The sequence below is a fragment of the Myodes glareolus genome, chromosome 13 (genome assembly GCF_982192425.1).
Source record: "Myodes glareolus chromosome 13, mMyoGla1.1, whole genome shotgun sequence".
NCBI classification, from domain to species: Eukaryota; Metazoa; Chordata; class Mammalia; order Rodentia; family Cricetidae; genus Myodes; species Myodes glareolus.
In genome coordinates, this window is record NC_142038.1 from 11,649,450 (window position 1) to 11,671,041 (window position 21,592).

The window sequence follows — 21,592 nt, forward strand, 5'->3', positions numbered from 1 at the left end:
TTCAACAGTGAAGAGGCAGGAGGATCTGTAAGTTTGAGGTCATCTTGGTCTACACAGCAAGATCTTTTCTCAGAAAGAGCTCTAGAGACAGAGACAGAGACAGAGACAGAGAGAGAGACCAAGTAAGCATTGAGATGAAGCTTCTAGACATTCACTCAATTATGAATGGGAACAGTAAGGACTGAGTTGCTAAGCTATGATACTCAATAAGTTAGGTTTATTAAATGCATTTACTTGATTATAGAGCATACAGAAAGCATAAAGGTAGCATAGGTTTTTAATTCTTTAAAAAAGACTTTCAAACTTTTTTAATTATGTGTTTGTCTATGAGTAGGATATATGAATATGAGTACAGGTGCCCATAAAGACCAGAGGTTTCAGATTCCCTGGAGCAGAAGTTACAAGTGGTTATGATCTGCCTCACATTAGTGTTAAGGACCACCTTAGGTCACCTGGAAGAGAGTAGTGCACACTTTTAAATAATGAGTCCTCCAATCAAGATTTTAATTTTTATTTTCAAGATAGGAATTCTCTGTAGCTTTAGATTCTGTCCTAGAACTCGCTCAGTAAACAAGACACACAAATCCACTCTGCCTCCTGAGTGCTGGATTAAAGGCATGCACCACTACCGGCTGGAAAATTTTTTATTTTATATATATTATTATCATATGCTTTACCTTCTCATAAATCCTCCCAAATCCCTCTCCAACTCCCTACCAACCCAATTTATGTACTTTTCAACTAAATTTTTTTAAAAATCCATTTTACATTGGTCAACTACTTCTGAAAATAAGATCTAATCAGGGTGGTAGACCCAGTGACACTCCATTGGAGAAAACTGATTTTCTCTCTACAATTCTTGTTTTTTAATTGATATTTATTGAGCTCTACATTTTTCTCGGCTTCACTCCTTGCCTCTCCCCCCACTTCAATCCTCCCTTAAGGTCCACATGCTCCCAATTTACTCAGGAAATCTTGTCTTTTTCTACTTTCTTCTTTCCATGTAGATTAGATCTATGTAAGTCTCTCTTAGTGTCCACATTGTTGTCTAAATTCTCTGGGATTGTGGTTTGTAGGTTGGCTTTCTTTGCTTTATGTTTAAAAAAATACCTATGAGTGAGTACATGTGATAATTGCCTTTCTGTGTCTGGGTTACCTCACTCAAAATAATGTTTTCTACCTCGATCCATTTTCCTGAAAAATTCAATATGTCGTTATTTTTTTCTGCCATATAGTAATCCATTGTGTAAATGTACCACATTTTTCTTATCCATTCTTCGATCGAGGGGCATTTAGGTTGTTTCCAGGTTCTGGCTATGACAAACAAAGCTGTTATGAACATAGCTGAGCACATGTTCTTGTGGCACAATTGAGCATCCTTTGGATATATACCCAAAAGTGGTATTGCTGGGTCTTGAGGAAGGTTGTTTCCTATTTTCTGAGAAATCGCCACACTGACATTCAAAGAGGATGTACTAGCTTGCATTCCCACCAGCAACACAGAAGTGTTCCCTTTTCCCCACAACCTCTCCAGCATAAGTTGTTATTAGTGTTTTTGATCTTGGCCATTCTTACAGGTGTAAAATGAAATTGGAATCTCAGAGTTGTTTTGATTTGCATTTCTCTGATGACTAAGAATGTTGAACATTTCCTTAAGTGTCTTTCAGCCATTTTAGATTCCTCTGTTGAGAGTTTTCTGTTTAGGGTTGTACTCCATTTTTTTATTGGATTATGTGATCTTTTGGTGTCCAGTTTCTTGAGTTCTTTGTATATTTTGGAGATCAGACCTCTGTCTGATGTGGGGCTAGTGAAGATCTTTTCCCATTCTGTAAGCTGTCGCTTTGTCTTGTTGACCATGTCTTTTGCTTTACAGAAGCTTTTCAGTTACAGGAGATTCCATTTATTAATTGTTTCTCCCAGTGTCTGTGCTGTTGAGGTTTTATTTAGGAAGTAGCCTCCTGTGCCAATGCATTTACGCGTATTTCCCACTTTCTCTTCTACAAGGTTCAGTGGGGTTGGCTTTATGTTGAGGTCTTTGATCCACTTGAACTTGATTTTTGTGCATGGTGGTAGATATGGGTCTATTTTCATTCTTCTACATGTTGAAATCCAGTTATGCCAGCACCACTTGTTAAATATGCTTTCTTTATTCCATGTAATATTTTTTGCTTCTTTATCAAAGATCAGGTGTTTGAAGATGTGTGGATTGATATCCGGGTCTTCTATTCGGTTCCACTGGTCCTCCTGTCGGTTCTTATGTCAATATCAGGCTGTTTTCAATACTGTAGCTCTGTAGTAGAGTTTGAAGTCAGGGATTGTGATGCCTCCAGAAGTTCTTTTGTTGTACAGGATTGTTTTTGCTATCCTGGGTTTTTTGCTTTTCCATATGAAGTTGAGTACTGTTCTTTCATGGTCTTTGAAGAATTTTGCCAGGTGTTTGATGGGCATTCCGTAGAATCTGTCTCTCTACAATTCTTAAGTGTATGTTTTAAATACTATGTATCTATTAACAGGGTGACTTAGCCTTTATAATTTACTCTATTAAAATAATGGAGAGTTTATTGAAGCCACAAAGTAAAATCAGTAAGTCTCTACACACAAAGAATATGGATGAGTACTGCAAACAAGACTGTCATGTCACCTATAACTCCTCCTGAACACTTTAGATTACTTACAATGCCTAAAACTGATGTAGGTGGGTCTTCTATCTATGTGTTACTTTCATTGGTTAATAAAGAAACTGCCTTGGCTTTTTGATAGGGCAGAATTTAGATAGGTGGAATAGACAGAGCAGAATGCTGGGAGGAAGAAAGCAGAGTCAGGTAGACGCCATGATTCCCCTTCCTGAGGCGGACACTGACTAGACTCATGCCAGTAAGCCACAACCTCGTGGTGACATACAGATTATTAGAAATGGATTAAGTAAGATGTGAGAGTTAGCCAAGAAGAGGCTAGAAATAATGGGCCAGGCAGTGTTTAAATGAATACAGTTTCCGTGTAATTATTTCGGGTAAAGCTAGCTGGGACGCAGTCTGCTGCTCCTTTTACATAAAACAGTGTAAGAGTTATGCAAAGAGTTATCATACTGCACTGTTAAAGGGGAAAAAAAAGAAAAAGAAAAAGAAGAAAAAGAAGACAAAAGAGAATTGAAAAGAAAAGTAAAGGAAAAGAAGGGCACTAAAGAGATGCTCAGCAGTTGGGAGCACTAGTTACTCTTCTAGGGACCTCAGTTTGATTCCTAGCATCCACATGGTGGCTCACACCATCTTTAACTCCAGTCCTTGGGGATTCAACTTTTCTGACTTCCTTAGGCACCAGAGGCACAACTGGTGCCTCCTCAGGCAAAACACCCGTACACATACTTTAAAATAAAAAATAATAAAAGTTTACTGCAAACATATCCTATTATGCCTGCAACAGCCTCAAAAACCACTTACTTTGCCACAGATTTTTATTGCTTTATTTTCTCTTATGCTTAATTTAATCGAATTGTTATCTTATTCATCATGGCCTTAGGAGCAACAGGCTATTGGATATCACATATGTACATACTTAGTAGGCCATCCCATCAATATCTGGATAATGTGGTGGCACACACCAGGAAGATCACAAGTTGAGAAGCATCTTCAGCTACACAATGCTCAAGACTAGCCTGAGCTACATGAGACCATGTCTTGGAAGGAAGGAAGGAAGGAAGGAAGGAAGGAAGGAAGGAAGGAAGGAAGGAAGGAAGGAAGGAAGGAAGGAAGGAAAAAAAATAAAAATAAAAGGGGTCTGAGAGATGACTCAATGGTTAAAAGCACAAAAATAGTGCTTTCTCTTCAAAAGACAGGTTCAATTCCCAGAACACAAATGTTAGCTCACAATTCACTGTAAATTCAGTTCCAGAGGCACCAGTACCCCGCTTCAAGACTCTGTGGGTGCAGACTTTCATGCAGGTAAAACACCCATACAATTAAATAAAATAGGAGAACATTTAAGAAAAGAAAAACCCAACCAGGCAGTGGTGACACACACCTTTAATTCCAGCACTTGGGAAGCAGAGGCAGGCGGATGTCTGTGAGTTCGAGGCCAGCCGAGTCTACAAGAGCTAGTTCCAGGACAGGCTCCAAAGCTACAGAGAAGCCCTATCTCGAAAAACCAAAATAAGAAAAAGAAAAACATAAGTCAACACCTTATGTTTCCAGACAATTGTAAATACCTGTCAACTTATTGTTCAGAATTCGATGTTGAGTGATACGTGGGTATAATTTCATAATCTGAAAGGGGAAGGAAACAAAGGAAGCTAAATGGTGTGGGCTAGGCCTGTAATCCCAATACTCAGGAGTTAGAAACAGAAGGACTAGCAATTTATGGTAGTTTGAATGGAATCGGCCCCTGTAAACTCATTCAGAGTGGCACTATTAGGAATTGTGGCTTTGTTGGAGTGGGTATGGCCTTTGTTAAAGGAAGTGTGTCATTGTGGGGACAGACTTTGAGGTTCCCTATGCTAGGGATACCACCCAGTGTCTCAGTTAATTTCCTGTTGTTTGTTAGATGTAGGACTATCAGCTACTCCTCCAACACCACATCTGCTGTCCATGATTATAATGAACTAAACCTCTGAAATTTTAAGCAAGCCACCCCAATTAAATGTTTTCATATATAAGAACTGCTATAGTCATGTTGTCTCTTCACAGCAATAGAAACCCTAAAACAGAAGTTGGTACATGAGACAGGGAGTATTGCTGTGATAGGCCAGATTATGTTTTTGTTTGAAGGAATATGGACCTTGGGACTGTGGATTAGAAAAGCAGCTGAATGCTTTAAGTACTACTTAATGGGCCATAACAGTAGGAGCCCAGAAGACAGTGGTGCGTAGTGGCATTTCATTTGTATTTTAATAAATAAAACTTGTCTGAGGATGAGAAAAATAAAACAGCCACAACTGCCCAGTCTTATAGACCAGGCAGCACTAACAAACAACACCTTTTTCCCAGTAGTCACACTAGCTTGCCATAGAAACTAGGCGGTAGTGGTGCACACCCTTAATCCCAGAACTAGAGAGGAATGAGAAGAGACTCAGTCACAGTCTCATTCTGAGGTTTCCTGGAGGCAGGCTCACCATTTTTGGACTGAGGTCAACTTAAGAGCCAGAGGCTAGCTGTTTTGTTTTTCTGTTCTTCAGGTTGAACCCCAATATCTGTCACTGAGTTTTTATTAATCATGCTTCAGTAGTGCTGAGTGTGACTTAATGAATTGTTGGAACCTTCCTCAAGAGGGCTCAGAGAAGAATTTGTAGTATGTTCATGGAGATTGTTCTTGTGATATTTTGGTGAAAAATGTGGTTGCCTTTTGACCTTGTCAGAAAAGTAGGCCTGAGGTTAAAGTGAAGAGTTTTGGATTAACTCCCTTGGCAGAAGATATTTCAAGACAGCCAAGTATAAACTGTTGTGTGGATATTAGTGATAAATCTATGAATATTTATAATGAAAAGGAGCACGCTAAGCAGGATAAATTACAAAAGAAAATTTTGAGGAGAAACAAAGTCCCAGGAAATGGAATGGAACTAAGTCCTGTGTTCAAGGAGATAAACAGATTAAGAAATGGAATAAAGGAAATGGTAAGGATGTAACTGAACAAGAGGATCATATTCTAGCCCCAGCAAGCAGCAGAAATTGGCAGCTTCGGTCATGTGGTTCTGGCTTAAGAGTTAAGGATAGAACAAATGGAATTGCCTCCATACCTAAGGAAAGCCACTGAGGCCAGGCATGTGTCAGGGTGTCCCCTGAAGGGAGGCCTAAAGAGGCCATTGCAGAAAGCTGTAAAGTTAAAGCCTGGATTGCCTTGGAGACCCCAAGATGTTAGAGATGCTAAAGTCATGGGATACCTACCTAGGAGAGCTGCTAACAGTGAGTGGAACCAGCCCAAAAAAAAATAAGTGTGTAGCAGTCAACAAAGCTGGAAGGAGTTGGAGAACTGAAGAGTGTTTTGACATTAGAGATAATGATCTCCAATGTCAAAGTGCTGGAGTTTGCCCAGCTGATTTTCAGTCTTGCTTTGGTCCAGTATTTCCTCACTATGCTCCCTTATCTACATTTTGGAGTGGTAATGCATATCCTGTGGCATTATATGTTGGAAGTATGTGATCAGCTTTTTGATTTTGATTTTTCAGGGGATTATAGTAAAGAGATTACAAGAATCTCAGAAGAAACTTTGAACTTTGGACTTTTAAACATTGTTGAAACTGCTATAGACTGTGGAGACTTTTGAAGTTGGACTAAATGCATTTTGCATTATGATACTGTTAAAAGCTTATGGGGACAGGGAGTACAATGTAGTAGTTTGAATGTAATTGGCCCCCATAAGCTCACAGGGAGTGGCACTATTAGGAGGAATGGCTTTCTTGAAGTGGATATGGCCTTGTTAGAGAAAGTGTGACACAGTGGGAGTGGGTTTAGACGTTTTGTATGCACCGGATATTACCCAGTATCTCAGTCGATTTCCTGGTGCCTACAAGATATAGGACTCTCTGGTGTGGGATGTCCTCTCTATAACAGTCTCCAGCTGCCACTCAAACTACAGAAGTACCTGGGTTCCAAACACCACAAGACCTACCCACCCTAGACCTGGTTTGCTCTGTCTTCAGGCAGCTTCAGCCACATGTGATTCTCCCACACAATCCCATGTAGGATTTTCAGACAGACAGCTCCCTCTCACCTGTGGGTTGTGAACCCCTTCCTTGAGCTGCTGCCACACTCAGGCTTCTACTGTTATTGCAACTGTCACACACTCTCAGCTCATGGCTGTTCACCACCTGTGTTCTCTGCTCAGACACGAAACACCTCACATAACACCAACATCATCAGCAGATTTGGTCAGACAACTGGGAATTCTTTAAAGGGGAAATCAGCTTTTTTTAAAAAAAAAAAAAATCTGTTTTTCCCACATAAAAAATGGGAAATAATATGATGAAGTGAGTTAGGTCTCTGTATGATTACACAATGGTTAGTTTAAAATTGGAACAATTAAGTGAAGGAATAATCAATTTAATAGATATTGACATAATGTTAATTATCATTTTCATAATCTTTATAGTTGGTTTGATAATTCTTGGTTTATCTCTAAAAGGTGGTTGATATGATAGCCCAGATACAGGCCTTAGAAAAACCTATTAGAACACATATTAGAGATATTCAACAGAAGAATTTAATGGAAGACCAATCTCAGTGTTGCATTTTAAGGTTAGAGAGGACAGCCTAAAGTTTTCAAACAACCAAATTTAATTTATCCAGTCACCTTAGTGGAACAACTGCCAAATGATTGTTATCCCCAAGGCTGTGTGTAAGAGTTAAATGGAATCCTGTGGAAATGTTAGATATAAGGAGATTCAAAGAAGTGATTGTTTCATGTGGTATGCATTCACCTTTTGTGAAGCAAATGTTAAATTCATGGTCAGATTGTAACAGAATTATCCCTCCATACTGGACTTGGTTACAACAGTTATGGAACATGGTCCTCAGTGACAATGGAGGACCTGGTGGGAAGATGGGAGTAAGATCATTGAACAATATAGTAGACCTACAAGTATAGAAATCTCCCAAGACCGACTTCTTGGAGAGGGAGATTATGCTGATGTACAAAGGCAATCTGTATATGATGACCACTGCCTTGACTTTTGCCATACAGGAGCTTTGAATGTTTGGGACAGAATTGAAGAAGTAGGAAAGAAAATTGAGTCATTAACTAAAGTTAAACAAAGTCCAAAGGAAATCTTCACAGATTTCTTATGAAGACTGACTTCAGCAGTAAATAGAATGATACCAAATTCAAAAGCTAGACAAATAATAATTGAATCTCTGGCTTTTGAGAATACTAATGCACAATGCAAAAGGGGGAAAAGGGCTGTTAAAGGCAAGATCAGTACTCTTGGAGGAATAGATCTGAGATACAATCAATACTGAATCTCATGACCATGATAATACTTAAAAAAGAGATCTGATTTCATTCCCAGAGGTTTGAAGAAAAATCGAAATGTCAAGTGTTTAAATTGTGGTACACACAGTCACCTAAAAAGGGACTGTAAACAGGGCAGGGTATTCATAGAAACAATGATTTTTCTAAGCATAATTCAAACAAAATACCCCTTCTTTCTAGACTATGCAGAATTTGTGGCAAAGACAGGAACTGGCTAATGAATGTAGATCAGCAAATGGACAGTTAATGTAACCCCTAGCCATCAGGAAACAACTTGAGGGTCCTTTTGTAGGCCACCATGCCAAATCCAGTTCAGTATTTACTGTAATCATAGAAGTAACTCCTTCCCAGAGCAATTTAATCAGAAGAGATGATAGTTCATCAACCAGTGTGACCATTTAATCTAAACTAACTTATATAACTAACAAATGCTTCTGATTTGATCAAATATAACTCGCCAAAAGGAACCCTCCCTAAAATTAAGATTGCGAAAGGGTTTTGTTTTGTTTAATCTTTTAAGGAGAATAAAGGCATTCAGCTAAGGAATCTGAAGAACACTAGACAAATGAGATTGGTGAAGAAAAAGGACAAATCACCTGGGGGGTGGAGGGATGTTTCAAGAAAAAGAGTAAATTAGTCTACTGGCATGTCACATTTCCAACAGGATAAAACTTCATAAATCTCCCCAAATGCTGTTCTCAACAGATATATAATGCAAACAGTCAATGTAGTGCCAGTCTAATTAAAAATTGGGGAGGGTGGTTCTCTCCTCTCTAAACCCAAGTATGTTTGTTGTAAAACCCAAAATCTCTGTCTCATGTCAGAAGACCTACCTTATATGAAACTGAAGAAAAAAATTTAGGGACTATTGTTATTGCCACTAACCTCATAATACTTTTGAGTTTGATTCTTTAGGGCTTGTCTTGATATATAAATATTATCTCAAAATTTTAAAGATATATATATCTTTAAAATTTGTATATATACACACACATATATTATTTACATAAATATAATTTAAACTTTCTGCCATGATATTATCATATGGAGTATTAACTAATTCTAGAAAAAGCTATCATCTAGCTTTCTATACATGATTTCACGTTTGTGTCTCTATCAGGTAACTAGGAATTAAGTTTTTGTACTCTGGATATACATAAAAATATTAATCCTTTAACCTCTTTGAGATCTGCTGCATATGACGTTAAAATGTTGTTTTGTACAGTGAATCAAGATCATGCCCAACAGTGACCTTTGAAGTCTCCAAAAGGATGATGAGGCCCTATAATTACAATTCCACCAGGACTATGATAATACCACTAAGCTGAAAAACACCACCTGAAGACCAGTTTTCCACTACAAACTGCTCAGAACAATTTCAAAATGGCTAGCTGAGATGATCCAGCCTCATAGACAACTCTAGCCAGGACTTGAGACAAGTACTGCACTTTCACATTATGCAGAGACTGGATAACAAATGATACAGTTACCTTTCCCAGGACTTGACAATTAACCCAAATTTTTCTTTTCAGGAACCCCTAAGGATGTCACTGTCCCCAGAGAGCAGAAAGAAACTTTAAGACAGACACCCACATGCCCGAGGTAGCATGATGGTTTTTGGTCTTTCATTAGGTTATGGATATTTGTCATTGTTGAGGGGGCGGCGGTTGGTTACAAGTTATTATTGGTAATAGTCAAGAAAAAAATGAACAAAAAAAGATTAGATTCAGAGTTGTTTTTAAAAAGAAAAAAAGAGGGGTATATAGACTTAAAGGTAGATATATTGAGTCTACTCTGAAAAGAAAAAGGAGGAATATAAAAACAGGACAAAAGTGTAAATTATTGAATATGCTTTTCAAAAAACGACCAACATCTATTTTAAATATCTTACATGGGTATGGATCTTTGCATATTGATACAAATTTGAGATTAATTTTGTTAGAAAATACAGTATATACATTTCTAATTGTGTTCAAGGTATTGTACCTATCTGCTCACTTAACAATTTGATGAAAATTGCTAGTCCTTGAAAGTTACTACTTAGGATACAAACAAAAACAAGTTAGTAGTTAGTCAATACAAACTTGTAGTCTTATTGGGTATGTTTTCAAGGCCAAAGAGATATATTTTAGATATATAGGTTGTCTTCAAACACTTCAGATATCTACAGAAGATGGCATTCAAAATGTTTCAATAATATATTCTTTTCTTTTCTCTTTTTTTATGACAATAAGACAAGTCTGCTCCTAGCAGCGTCAATCTACTTCAGAGAAGATGACAGACATAAAAGAAACTCCATAAGGAATTTATTTTCTTTGTGATAAGTCACTGGGTAAGAAAATGCCCTTGCCTCGACTGTTGATAGTATGCTATCTAAATTGGACAAGCAGGACACAAAGGAATAGACTGCGAAATTTTGCCAAGATAAGGAAGAACAGCCCTTCAGAATATCCAGCTTCACAGAAATGTCTGTCAAATATTTTACGTCTCTTGCCGAAGACAGGTGCTCCAACATTACAGAGAAAACTTGGGTTCAGGCAGTCAGATATTTCTGTCATATCTCACATTTTTTGGAAGTTGCTTGCATTTCTTGCTCACATTTCTTGCTCACTCAGGTAATATTATCTTTTCTTGGGTCTCTGATGGACTTGAAGATTTTATAGTTATAGTTTTCTTTGTTATCAGATTCAGAAAAGGAATTCATTAAAGAGGTATAAAGTGTATACGACTGAGAGACATTAAAAGATAGTTTTGGTAATACAAGTTAGAACAGAAACTGAATTAGGTACAACCTTTTAAACTTATCAAGATAGGATAACGAGTATTTTCTCTGAATTTGTCAACTGCTAACAGACTAAACGTTGTAGATGTATTTATTGTCTGTATGTAGTTATTGTACTTACTGCATATAGTTTTTCTTATAATCTTTTATTTTAGAAAAAAGGGGGAAAGTGGTGAAACTTTGGTGATAGTTTGTACTCTAATAAAGCTTGCCTGATGATCAGAGGGCAGAGCTAGCCACTAGTTAACCACAGAGGTCTGAAGGGCTGTACAAACAGGAAGTGTTATGACTGGGTAGAGAGAGAAAGGAATATAAAACGGAAGGAGACAGCAGTTCAGTCTTTTCGGCTGAGGAGTTAGAAGGTAAGAGTTGGATGTGACTTGTTCCTTTCTCTCTCTGATCTTTCAGCATCTGCCGATATCTGGGCTCTGGGTTTTTACTATTGAGACTAAATAGAACTGTGGGCAACAGAAGTGTGTGGCTGGGGTTGGGCTTTGAGGTTTCAAAAGCCTAGGTCAGGGCCACGTGTCTCTCTCACTTCCTACTGTGTATCAGCATATAAAGTTCTTAGCTCAGTAGTTCTCAGCCTGGGGTTCAAACTATCCTTTCACAGGGGTCATCTAAGACTATTGGAAAACATAAGGTGTTTACAATCTGTAATAGTCACAAAATTAGTTATGAAGCAGCAGCGAAAATAATTTTAGGATTGGAGGTCACCACTACATGAGGAACTGTATTAAAGGGTCACAGAATTAGCAAGGTTGAAAATCACTATTTTAGTTACTGCTCTAGCCTATGCCTTTCTGATTCCCACAATAATAATGGACTAACCCTCACGAACTGTAAACAAGCCCTAATTAAATGTTTTATAAGAGTTGCTTTGGTCATGGTGGCTCTTCACAGGAATAGAAGAGTAACTAAAACAATCTTGTAACAAGTTAATTCACAAACTAGTTGGTCATCCCTTCAATTTAAGCATCTAGGCAGCCAAATAATTTCCCCAGCACATGAAAGCTTCTTAAATCACACTATCATAATCACCTTTGACTACACAAGCCACCTCTTCTTCTTTCCTTACTTCAACCCTTAGAATGGTTTCCTATATCAAGTCTGTACCATGATTCCAAAGCCCTGGCTCTAGTTCAGAGAACTCTGGTCAAAGCTCTAGATTCACTATATTCTCTCAGAAGAACAGAAGAAAACTATACTGATAACCTCCTAGTCACTCTGGACTGGAAGGCAAAACACAGAGCTGCCATATTCTGTAGCACACATATGTCACTAGCTCTGTCACTGTCTTGTCTACAGCTACCTTATCAAATGATACCTCTCATCCCCAACCCTTTACCAAGCCTAAAAAGTGGAAAGGACAGGGACAACTAAACCACACCAAGAAGGACGATCTTTTTTTCCAGTATAGGCACAGCATCAGTCCTATGCAACAACTAATGCTACACTGATCCTCAGCAGCGAAACTGCAGTATCCAAATCAGTCTAACATATCTCCCACTGCCAAGAAGAAAACCAAAAAGTTAACACCCATAATTTTACATGGTCCTATAATTTGTCATTTTGATAAGCAGAATATAAACTGGACCAGAAACTATCATCTGAGAGTCATCCATATTTCTTCCCCTTCTTTTTTTTTCATGTTTCTCTTGCTTTCTAGCCTGCTCTCCAGTATTCCTTCCACTTTTATGTTACAAAATGGTAGTATTTATCATTTAATTTATTCTATAAATTTCAGTGATTAGGAGTTCCACTTAAACCCAAAGTCACGGGGACAATGAAATCTAACAAAACCCTGAAGTCAAATAACTGCTGTTTAAAATTTGATTATTTTTACTCTCAAATTGGGATCTAGGTCACTTAATCTGTTTTATTTTCTTCACAGAATTATAAAAGTAACAGTGTATATATGAAATATCTGAACCAGAGTTCAGCACATACAGGAACATACTAAAATGGATATGTGCCATCATCATCATCACTTTTTGCACTGGGAAGTAAGATAACATGTCTGCCCTAAGCAGCTAAGGCAAAAACATGGTGGATAATCTTCCAGCATCTACTCAGCCTGCAACCAACCTTCCTTTTCTCTGAAAACCCTCAGAGGTCAAGTCTCTAGTGGTCATCTGCTGTGGAACTAAACAGCTGAGGGACCAGGAAGGACAGAAATCTGTCAACAAATAGTGCCAACATGGATAACTGCATCCACATAAAACTGGAGAGAGTTCAGGAAGTAATTCTAACACAAAAGGACAGTTAAGTACAGCTTCTTGGTAGCAGCATTTTCTCATTTTCTTGCTACTTGCTAGAGGCAAGTGGGTCTCATTTAAGAGAGGCTTCTTGACTCAGTTTTAGCTGCAAAAACCTTGCAGCTCTTTTAAGAGGATCTGCCACAAAGTACTTAAATGGTGTTTATAAATAGGTGATAGCATGCTTCTTGGTGGTGGCAGAGACCTTAAATCTCCATAGAGCTGTGGCAAAAAACATGGCTCCAGTCAGTACCTCCAGGAGGCTAGACTCTCAGAAAGATAAGGAATGGGTTGGATCCAGTCATCAAAGTCATGGCTTTAATCCTAGCCATATCTCTTAGCAAATTAAAGACTCATGTGGTCAGAAAAAGAGAGCTATATAATAAAGATAGATTCAGATAAAAAAAAAAAAACTCTAAACAGTTTGGAGTGTGTTTAAAAATATATGTAGGCTTGGGAGAGAAAAAAAAGGAAAAGTCTTAGAAAAGAAAGAAAGAAAGAAAGAAAGAAAGAAAGAAAGAAGCAAAGAAGGAAAGAGAGTAGTTGGGTGTGGTGGCACTTGGAAGGCAGAGGCAGGCAGATCACTGTGAGTTCAAGGACAATCTGGTCTACAGAGAGTTCCAGGACTGTTAAAGATGCAGAGAAACCTTGTCTCAAAAAGTCAAAAAGTAAAAGTAAAAACAAAACAAAACAAAAAAAAAAAAAACATGAGTTTAAAATAAAGCCACATAAGGATGAAAAATATACAAAGAGTCTGGATACTGTATGTTATTGTGTTGTCTTTCTGAGGAAGGAGCAACAGCTACTAAATGACATTTGATTATAAATGCTGCCTGATTAATCTAACATATATTTTGAAAATGCCTTGACTTCAAAATTTAAGTCAAAAGATATGTTACTTTGGAAAAGAGGTTTTGCTTTTGTTTCCACAGGAAATGAGAGGCTGTGGATTCCTTCCAGGTTAAGAAAACAGATTTGATCAAGAAAGACCCCCCTGAAGCAGATGGCCCAGATGTCTAAGTTGTACATCCAGAACACTTTCAAGACTGCTAGCTGAGATGACCAAGTCTCACAGAATATTCCAGTCAGGACTTGATCATAATTCTAAATTTTCTTTAGGTCCCCATAAAATTACCAGCACCCCTGATCAGCAGGAAGTAGCCTGGAAAACTACACCCACGGTCCCAAAAAATATAGATTTTGGATATTTATCTTTGTTTAGAGTGTGGGTTACAAGTTGTTATGGATAATGGTCGGGGGGGGAGGAGACTAAACAAGGAAGATTAAATTCAGAGTTCTTGTTTTGGGGGAAAAAAGGGGGGGAGTGCTGTGAGATAATGTTCATGTACGCATCACTTATATTGTATTGTTTTAATAAAATGCTAATTGGTCAGTAGCCAGATAGGAAGTATAGGCAGGCAGACCAGGAAGGACGTAGAGGTGGGGAGACAAGAACAGGAGAATTCTGGGAAGAATGACACAGTCTGCAGTTGACACAGAGGCAGTAAGATGAGAATGCCTCACTGATAAAAGGTACCAAGCCACACGGCTAACATGGACAAGAATAATGGGCTAATTTAAGATGTAAAAATTAGTTAATAAAAAGCCTGAACTAATAGGCCAACCAGTTTATAATTAATGTAGACCTCTGTGTGTTTCTTTGGGACTGAACAGCTGCAGACTGGGTGGAACAGAAACCTCTGGCAACAGTCATCTACTAAAGTGGAGGGAGCCAAGAACATTACCTGATGTAGGAGGGTCATCTGTCTATGTGTTACTTTCATTGGTTAATAAAGAGACTGCCTTGGCCTTTTTGATAGGCTAGTCCTTAGGTGGGTGGAGTAGACAGAACAGGATGCTGGGAAGAAGGCAATGAGGCAGACGCCATGGAACCAGCCGCCAGGTCAGACATGCTGAATCCTTCCCGGTAAGCCACGACCTCATGGTGGCATACAGATCATTAGATATGGGTTAATCAAGATGTGAGAGTTAGCCAATCAGAGGTTAGAACTAACAGGCCAGGCACTGTTTAAAAGAATACAGTTTCTGTGTAATTATTTCAGGGGTAAGTTAGCAGGGATTTGGGTAGGAATGCAGCCTGCCCCTCCATTTTACTACAACTACCTTTTACCAAGTACAGGGAGATACAAACACCAGGTGATTCCAGTGATGGGAAAGTGAAGTTTATCCACAAAACAAAATAGAGAAGAAAGAAAAGGGATGCTTTGGTTTGCACTACTTTCAAGGTCCTGGTTCCACTTTCATCTGAGTCCTGATGCCCTTTCCACCCTATACCATTAAAGTTAGTTTCTCACTTTAACCAGTGACATTTCTAACAGTTTCCCACCAACCAAAGTTAAAAACAAACAAACAAAATGAAAAACCTCCCATCCCCGGAAGAAAAAATAAACATGTTACTATATAAAAGTTAAGGCAAGGGTCTAGAGAGATGGCTCAGAGGTTAAGAGCACTGACTGCTCTTTCTGAGGTCCTGAGTTCAATTCCCAGCAACCACATGGTGGCTCACAGCCATCTATAATGAGATCTGGTGCCCTCTTCTAGCATGCAAGCATACATGGAAGGAATGTTGTATACATAATAAATAAATCTTTTAAAAAAATAAAATAAAAGTTAAGGCAATATTGCGGGGCAAAATGAATCCAGTGTTCAGTTTACTGTAGTGAGGCATGCCGTTTCAAGAGCATCACTAAACACAGGACAGGTACGGTTCAATTATCCTTCACAATCACAGTTCTCTGTATAAACTGATTGGGGCTACAACATGGAACGCTAACTTTTTACCGGGAAAGTCTTTCATTTCTGAAACAGGAGGAAAATGGCAGGTGCTGTGCAGTCCCTCACATTCTTTTGTTGGTGTCCAATCAGACTACATCCTTTCCTAACAAATAACAGTCTTACAAAGCAGAACAGTTTACCAGTGAAGTAAAGTAATCCAAACATCACCGTGCATGGCTAATTTACCCCAACTGGCTGCAGATTTAACTTCAAATCCAGACTTACATGTCTCCACTTTAAAACACAATTTAAAAAAAAAAATCAGGGTTTCTATCTGTAAACATCCCACATATGTCGTAATTCAGGATTTAATCCTGGCTTGGATACGAATAAGATTTCTCTGAAGATCAGTCTGGTGGAGGGAAAAAAAATCTTTTTTCTGTGTAACGTCCAGCCTCTGTTTTGGACCCCCACTATAAAGGTATCAACAATAAAGTTATGACCTTGTTCGGAGGCTAAGCTAAGAAACAGTTTTTCCTCAAGAGCAAAAGGAGCGCACGAACTATATGACAACACGGACCCTGATGGTACCTTACCATGGTTACAAACCAAGTGACGGGTCTAAGGCCGACTACGGAAGGCAGTGTTCCCAAAAGAGCGCGCTTCTCCCCACGCCGAGGAAGCGCCGGTGGGAGGAAGGGGCCTTAGCTCGTGACAGACCCGCCTCGACCACGGCGGGGCGCGGCAAATTCCTAAAGGCGACCACACGTTTCCGCAGGCGATCTTCACCGGTGAACGGCGAACACGCAGCCCCGGCGATCGCCGCTGCCCGCGCCCCGCCAAGCCAGTCCGCCGGCCCTGGGCCGCCAGGTGCGCGGCAGCCACCCCGGGGCCAACCGCCCGCCCTCGCCCGCTCCGTCCCTCCCTGCGCAGCGCCCGAGGATGCGGCTCCGCCAACCGGCCGCACGCCCCGGCGCCGCCGCGCTGCTGCTCCCGCCTCCCCTCCCCCCGCCCGCCCGCCCTGCGGCCTCCGCTACCCCCCTCCCCGCCGCGACGCTCACCCTCAACTCCTCGAAATCCGCCATTTTATCCCGCCCGCGGGCGCCTCAGCCGTCGCCGCTCCTCCGCCCGCTGCCGCCAAAGACACCGCAGCCGTCTCCTGCAACATCCTGCACTGGGGCGCCGCTCTAGACGCCGCGGCCGTCGCCGCCGCCGCGCCGCCAACACCGCCGGGCCCGTCACGTGACCTGTGCGGGGGCCCCGCCCCCGGCGCGCGCAGGCCCCGCCCCTCACGGCGCCCCCAGCCCACCGTGCGCGGTCTTCCGCCCGAGCGCCCCCCACGCGCTTCCGGTGGTGGCCTGTTCCCGCTGAGCGTCGCCGGCCTGCGTTTTCCCCGGCCCCCTCCTCCCCTTTCCTCTACGCTGGAACGCTGGCCACCACCGAGGCTCGTGGGAGCGGGCGGAACCGCGGCGTTCTTCCCGGACTTGGAGGAAGGCCTTGGCCGAGCCAGTGGCAGGGAGAAAAGAGGTGGCGGGACTCGCGGAAACATTCGGGAAGATTCTTACTGTGCTCTTCCCAAGGTGGCTGAGAACACGGGAAGCGGCCTCAGTGCCATCCCCATAGTAGCTGTGGTGGGTTAATCCAAGTATGGGTGATGGGTAAGCCGTTGTTCTAAGATAATGGTGCTCACGGATAAGATTTTTTTGTGTGTTTTGTTTTGTTTTTGTTGTTTGTTTCTAAGACATGCTATCACTGTGTAGCCCTAGCTAGGTTGGAACTCTTGTAAAACATGCTGGTCCCCCAACTCAGAGAGATCCTCCTGCATAAGCCTGAACCTCTTGAGTGTGGGTGCCACTCAAGACCTTTTCATTTCTGTCCTTAAACTATTCACCTTGGCTGCTTTTTTTTTTCTTACTGACCTTGAAGGGAATGTCAATGGCCAAAACAACCGAGTTGAAAGGTTTGTGGGGTGAGGTTAGGAGAGAAAGTGAAGTAAGAGTGCTCCAGAGAACCGTGATGGAGTTGAAAAGTCAGGAAAATCTGATAGCTGGGGAACAAATGAAGAGAGATTGCTGATGCTCCCAAACATGATGAAAGAATGGGGGGAAAAAAGATGGGTACCTGCCTGCTCTTGGGAGGCTGAAGGAGGAGGATCAGGAATTGTCAGTGTAGCCAGGCAGTGGTGGCACATGCCTTTAATTCCCAGCACTGGGGAGGCAGAGGCAGGTGGATCTCTGTGAATCCGAGGCCAGCCTGGTCTACAAAGCAAGTATCAGGACTGGCTCCATAGCTACAGAGAAACCCTGTCTCGAAAAAATAAAAAATAAATAAAAAAAAAAAAGGAATTGTTATGCAACCAGGTGGAGGCCAGCCTGGAGTACAGTGTGAGACTGGAGAAACAAAAACAACAAATGGCAATGCAGAATCAACTGGCTGGCACACACAGTTCAGATTTCATTGATAAGGCTGGTGGAACCCCCTGTTTAATACTGCTCCTACCTAAAGCTTCTTGCCATTTGCATTCATTTTTAAGTGTGGATCCCGGGGCAAAGAATTCCTACTCTATGCAATCTTGAGTTCTCAATTACATACTAAGTGCTTCCTTGGTCCATTTTAATTCAAATGCCTTCTTAAGGTTAGGTCACATAGCTCAGTGGTAAGCTCTTGTCTAGACAATTAGGCTCTGACCTCCCATTCCCCACCACAGGAAAACAAAAAACAAAAATCTAAACCCTACAAAGTCTCTTCTTAAATCCTTACCCACAAGCTAACTGAGCCGAAGCCTAAACTGAGGAAGGTATCTGTGTTCCAGTCAATGGAATGTGTGCAGCTGACTGAATAAGGTGTGAAAACAAAAAGCTGCATCTTAGTCACAGTTCTTCTACTGCTGTAATGCAACACCATGGCCAAGACAACTGTTATACAATAAAGCATTTAATTGGGAGCTTGCTTACAGTCTCAGAGGTTAGTCCATTATCATCGTAGTAGGGAGTAAGGCACCTTGCAGGCAGGTGATGGAGCAGTAACCAAGAGGTACATCCTGATCCATAGGCAGAAAGAGGGGCTCTAGGCTTGAAATGGACTTTTGAAACGTCAAAGCCCAAGTGCTGTTGGTTGTTTTTTACTCTTGGCTCTCTAGAGGAGAGGGGGCTATGACTCAGCTCCCAAATAAATACACAGAGGCTTTTTGTTTCTTATTAATGACTGGCCTTAACTTGATTTGTTTCTTGCCAGCTTTTCTTGTCTTAAATTGTCTTGTCTATCTTTTGCCCTTGGCCTTTATCTTTCTCTATTCCTGTATACCTTTCTTTACTTCTTTCTCTGTGACTTTGTGTGTAACCGAGTGGCTAGCCCCTGGAATCTTCCTCCTTCTTTTATTATTCCTCTCTGGCTCCTAGACTCCCCCCTCCCAGATTTCTCATATTTATTTTCTTTCCCTGCAAGTCCCACCAATTCTTTCTCTTGCTTTGATATTGTCCATTTGGCTCTTTATTAGACCAATCAAGTGTTTTAGACCAAGTAGCACAGCTTCAAAGAGTTAAACAAATGTATCATAAAACAGTATCATTAAAACCAGTGTTCAAAGCATAACACATCTTAAAATAATATTCCACAACACCAACTCCCAGTGACACACTTCCTCCAACAAGTTCATACCACCTAATCCTTCTAAACCTTTCAAATAATGTCACTCTTAGTGACTAAGAATTCAAGTGAGTCAAAGGGGCTTATTCAAAACACTACATTCTATTCACTGGCCCCCATAGGCTTGTATTCATTTCATAATGCAAAAATGCATTTAGTCCAACTTCAAAAATCCCTATAGTCTGTCAGTCCCAACATTATTTAAAAGTCCAAAGTTGAAAGTTTCTTCTGAGGTTCATGCAATCTCTTAATTGTGATCCCCTGTAAAGTCAAAATTAAAAAAAAATCAGATTACACATTTCCAACATATAATGGTACAAAATATGTATTACTATTTCAAAAGGGAAGAAAGGGGAAAGAGTCAAGAAATACTGGACCAAAGCAAAACAAAACCAGAAGGGCATACTCCAAATTCTGCATCTCTATGTCTGATGTCAAAACACACTTCAGCTCTCCAACTCCTTTCAGCTTTGCTGACTACAACATACTTCTCTCTCTTGGGTGGGTTTCACATCCTGTTAGCAGCTCTCCTTGGCAGGTATCCCATGACTGGTATCTCCAATACCTTGAGGATTTCAAGACAGTCCAATCTTCACCTTTACAGCTTCACACAGTGTCCTCTCTGGGCCTCCATGCAGGGACACCCCTGCCATATCTCATCTCCACAGCTCTCCTTAGTCTCAGACGGAAATTCCACACCCCCTTCTTGAATCTTTAACTCTATAGCTGGAACCACATGGCAGAAGCTCTGCTGTTTGCTGGAGCTGGCCCCCTCCTTTAACTCAGTTTTCATCAGCTTTTTGTTGAAGGTAGTTTCGTTCACTGCCTAAACTCTTTAATTCCATTGCACATCTTGGAAGCTTAGCTGGACAAGGGCTTATACTGAGGTTAAACTCTCTTTATTTCATTTAGCATCATGCTTTTCTTTAAACTTTTTATCTCCTCAAGCACTGGTCTTAGGTTCATTACACTTTCTTATGCTCCTTTTCTCCCCAAACTACATTTGTACTTCTTTGTCCAGCTTACTCCTTTCCATCATTACAGGCCTGCATAAGAAGAATTACTAGTAACCACAGGACAGGGTCAATACTAAGCTATCTTGAAATCTCCTCTACCAAAGCCATTAAACCAAAACTTTTCAATTTAGCCTCAGGCATATTTTTCAGACAAAGACAAAAAAGAAGCCACATTCTTTGTCAAAATATGGCAACAATGGTCTCTAGGCTATCAGTTAAGGATCTCTATATAAGCGGCTCTGGTACACAATAAAGGGGCCATTCTTGGGTCATTTTGGCATCAAGGATGATCTTTGTCTCAGTCTGTGAGTCTTTGTGTGTCTCAAAATCCAGCCCCTTGCCCGGTTCATGAGCTGTATGGTAGCTGATGGAGCGCAGATGGGCGTGGTGTGCTACATTTAATGTCTTAAAGTTCTAGTTAGTAGAGTAATGTTGGACATGTGATATCAGCTCGAGCTACCATTGGGCATTTCCAGGCTTAGCCTTTTAGATCAAGTGTGCCTTATGATTGGTTGTCAGGAAAATTGGGAGGAGTCAATGGTTAGCCATGAGAGAACTGTTAAGCAGGGAATACTTTGCTAAGGTTCAGAAGCCAACCTTATTACCAGGCCTCATGATCAGAAATGACAGAAAATGCGAATTGCCTTTGCTGGTACCTTTCTTTGAGTGCTTTGAGTCTCATGTTCATTGCCACCTAAAAATCCCAGAATGGGTAATTATCTCCCTGAAGCAGATTGGAATGCCTTTCTGAAACTCCACCTTTAATAGTCATGTGATAGCCACTTAAAGGAAAGTCTTAATGGTAAAAGGTATAAAACACACCTGTTACTTTTCTTCAGTGTTGTGAGTTGTTCAGCTCTGATTCAGATCTGTACATCTCACTTGTCCAAAAAAGAAGGGGGGTAGGATGGGGGCAGTGGTAGTCCACACCTTTAGTTCCAGCACTAGCCCTCAAGAAACAGGAAAGTCAAAGTCTGAGTTCCAGGCCAACCTGGTCTACAAAGCAAGTTCCAAGACAGCCAGGGATACACACAGAAAGCCTGTCTCAAAAACAAAACAAAAAAAATGATTGCCCCGCATTTCCTGGTAGATTGAACAGAAGGAGAATGTCTGGGTGGTGCTGTGGTAATGGGAAAGGATCAGATCCTTTAAGCCCTAGGGAGTCGAATTGAGTCCACCTCGAAGTGCATTTTGTCAGG

The 21,592-nt window shown here is 40.7% G+C and overlaps 1 protein-coding gene across 6 annotated transcripts in view; it reads right to left on the reverse strand.

The window, feature by feature from the left end:
• Positions 1–16,952, reverse strand: part of Pias2 (protein inhibitor of activated STAT 2) — an 84,411-nt gene extending 67,459 nt beyond the window's left edge. For 5 of the 6 annotated variants that reach the window (XM_085676405.2, XM_085676406.2, XM_085676403.2 and 2 more), the window contains exon 1: positions 16,794–16,952. In XM_085676405.2, the coding sequence (XP_085532531.1) occupies positions 16,794–16,817 (24 nt within the window). In that variant the 5' untranslated portion in view covers positions 16,818–16,952. Of the gene's footprint in view, positions 1–16,328; positions 16,482–16,793 lie in introns of those variants that run through there. The other variant, XM_048419721.3, reaches the window with a different exon arrangement.
• Positions 16,953–21,592: the final 4,640 nt, after the last annotated feature.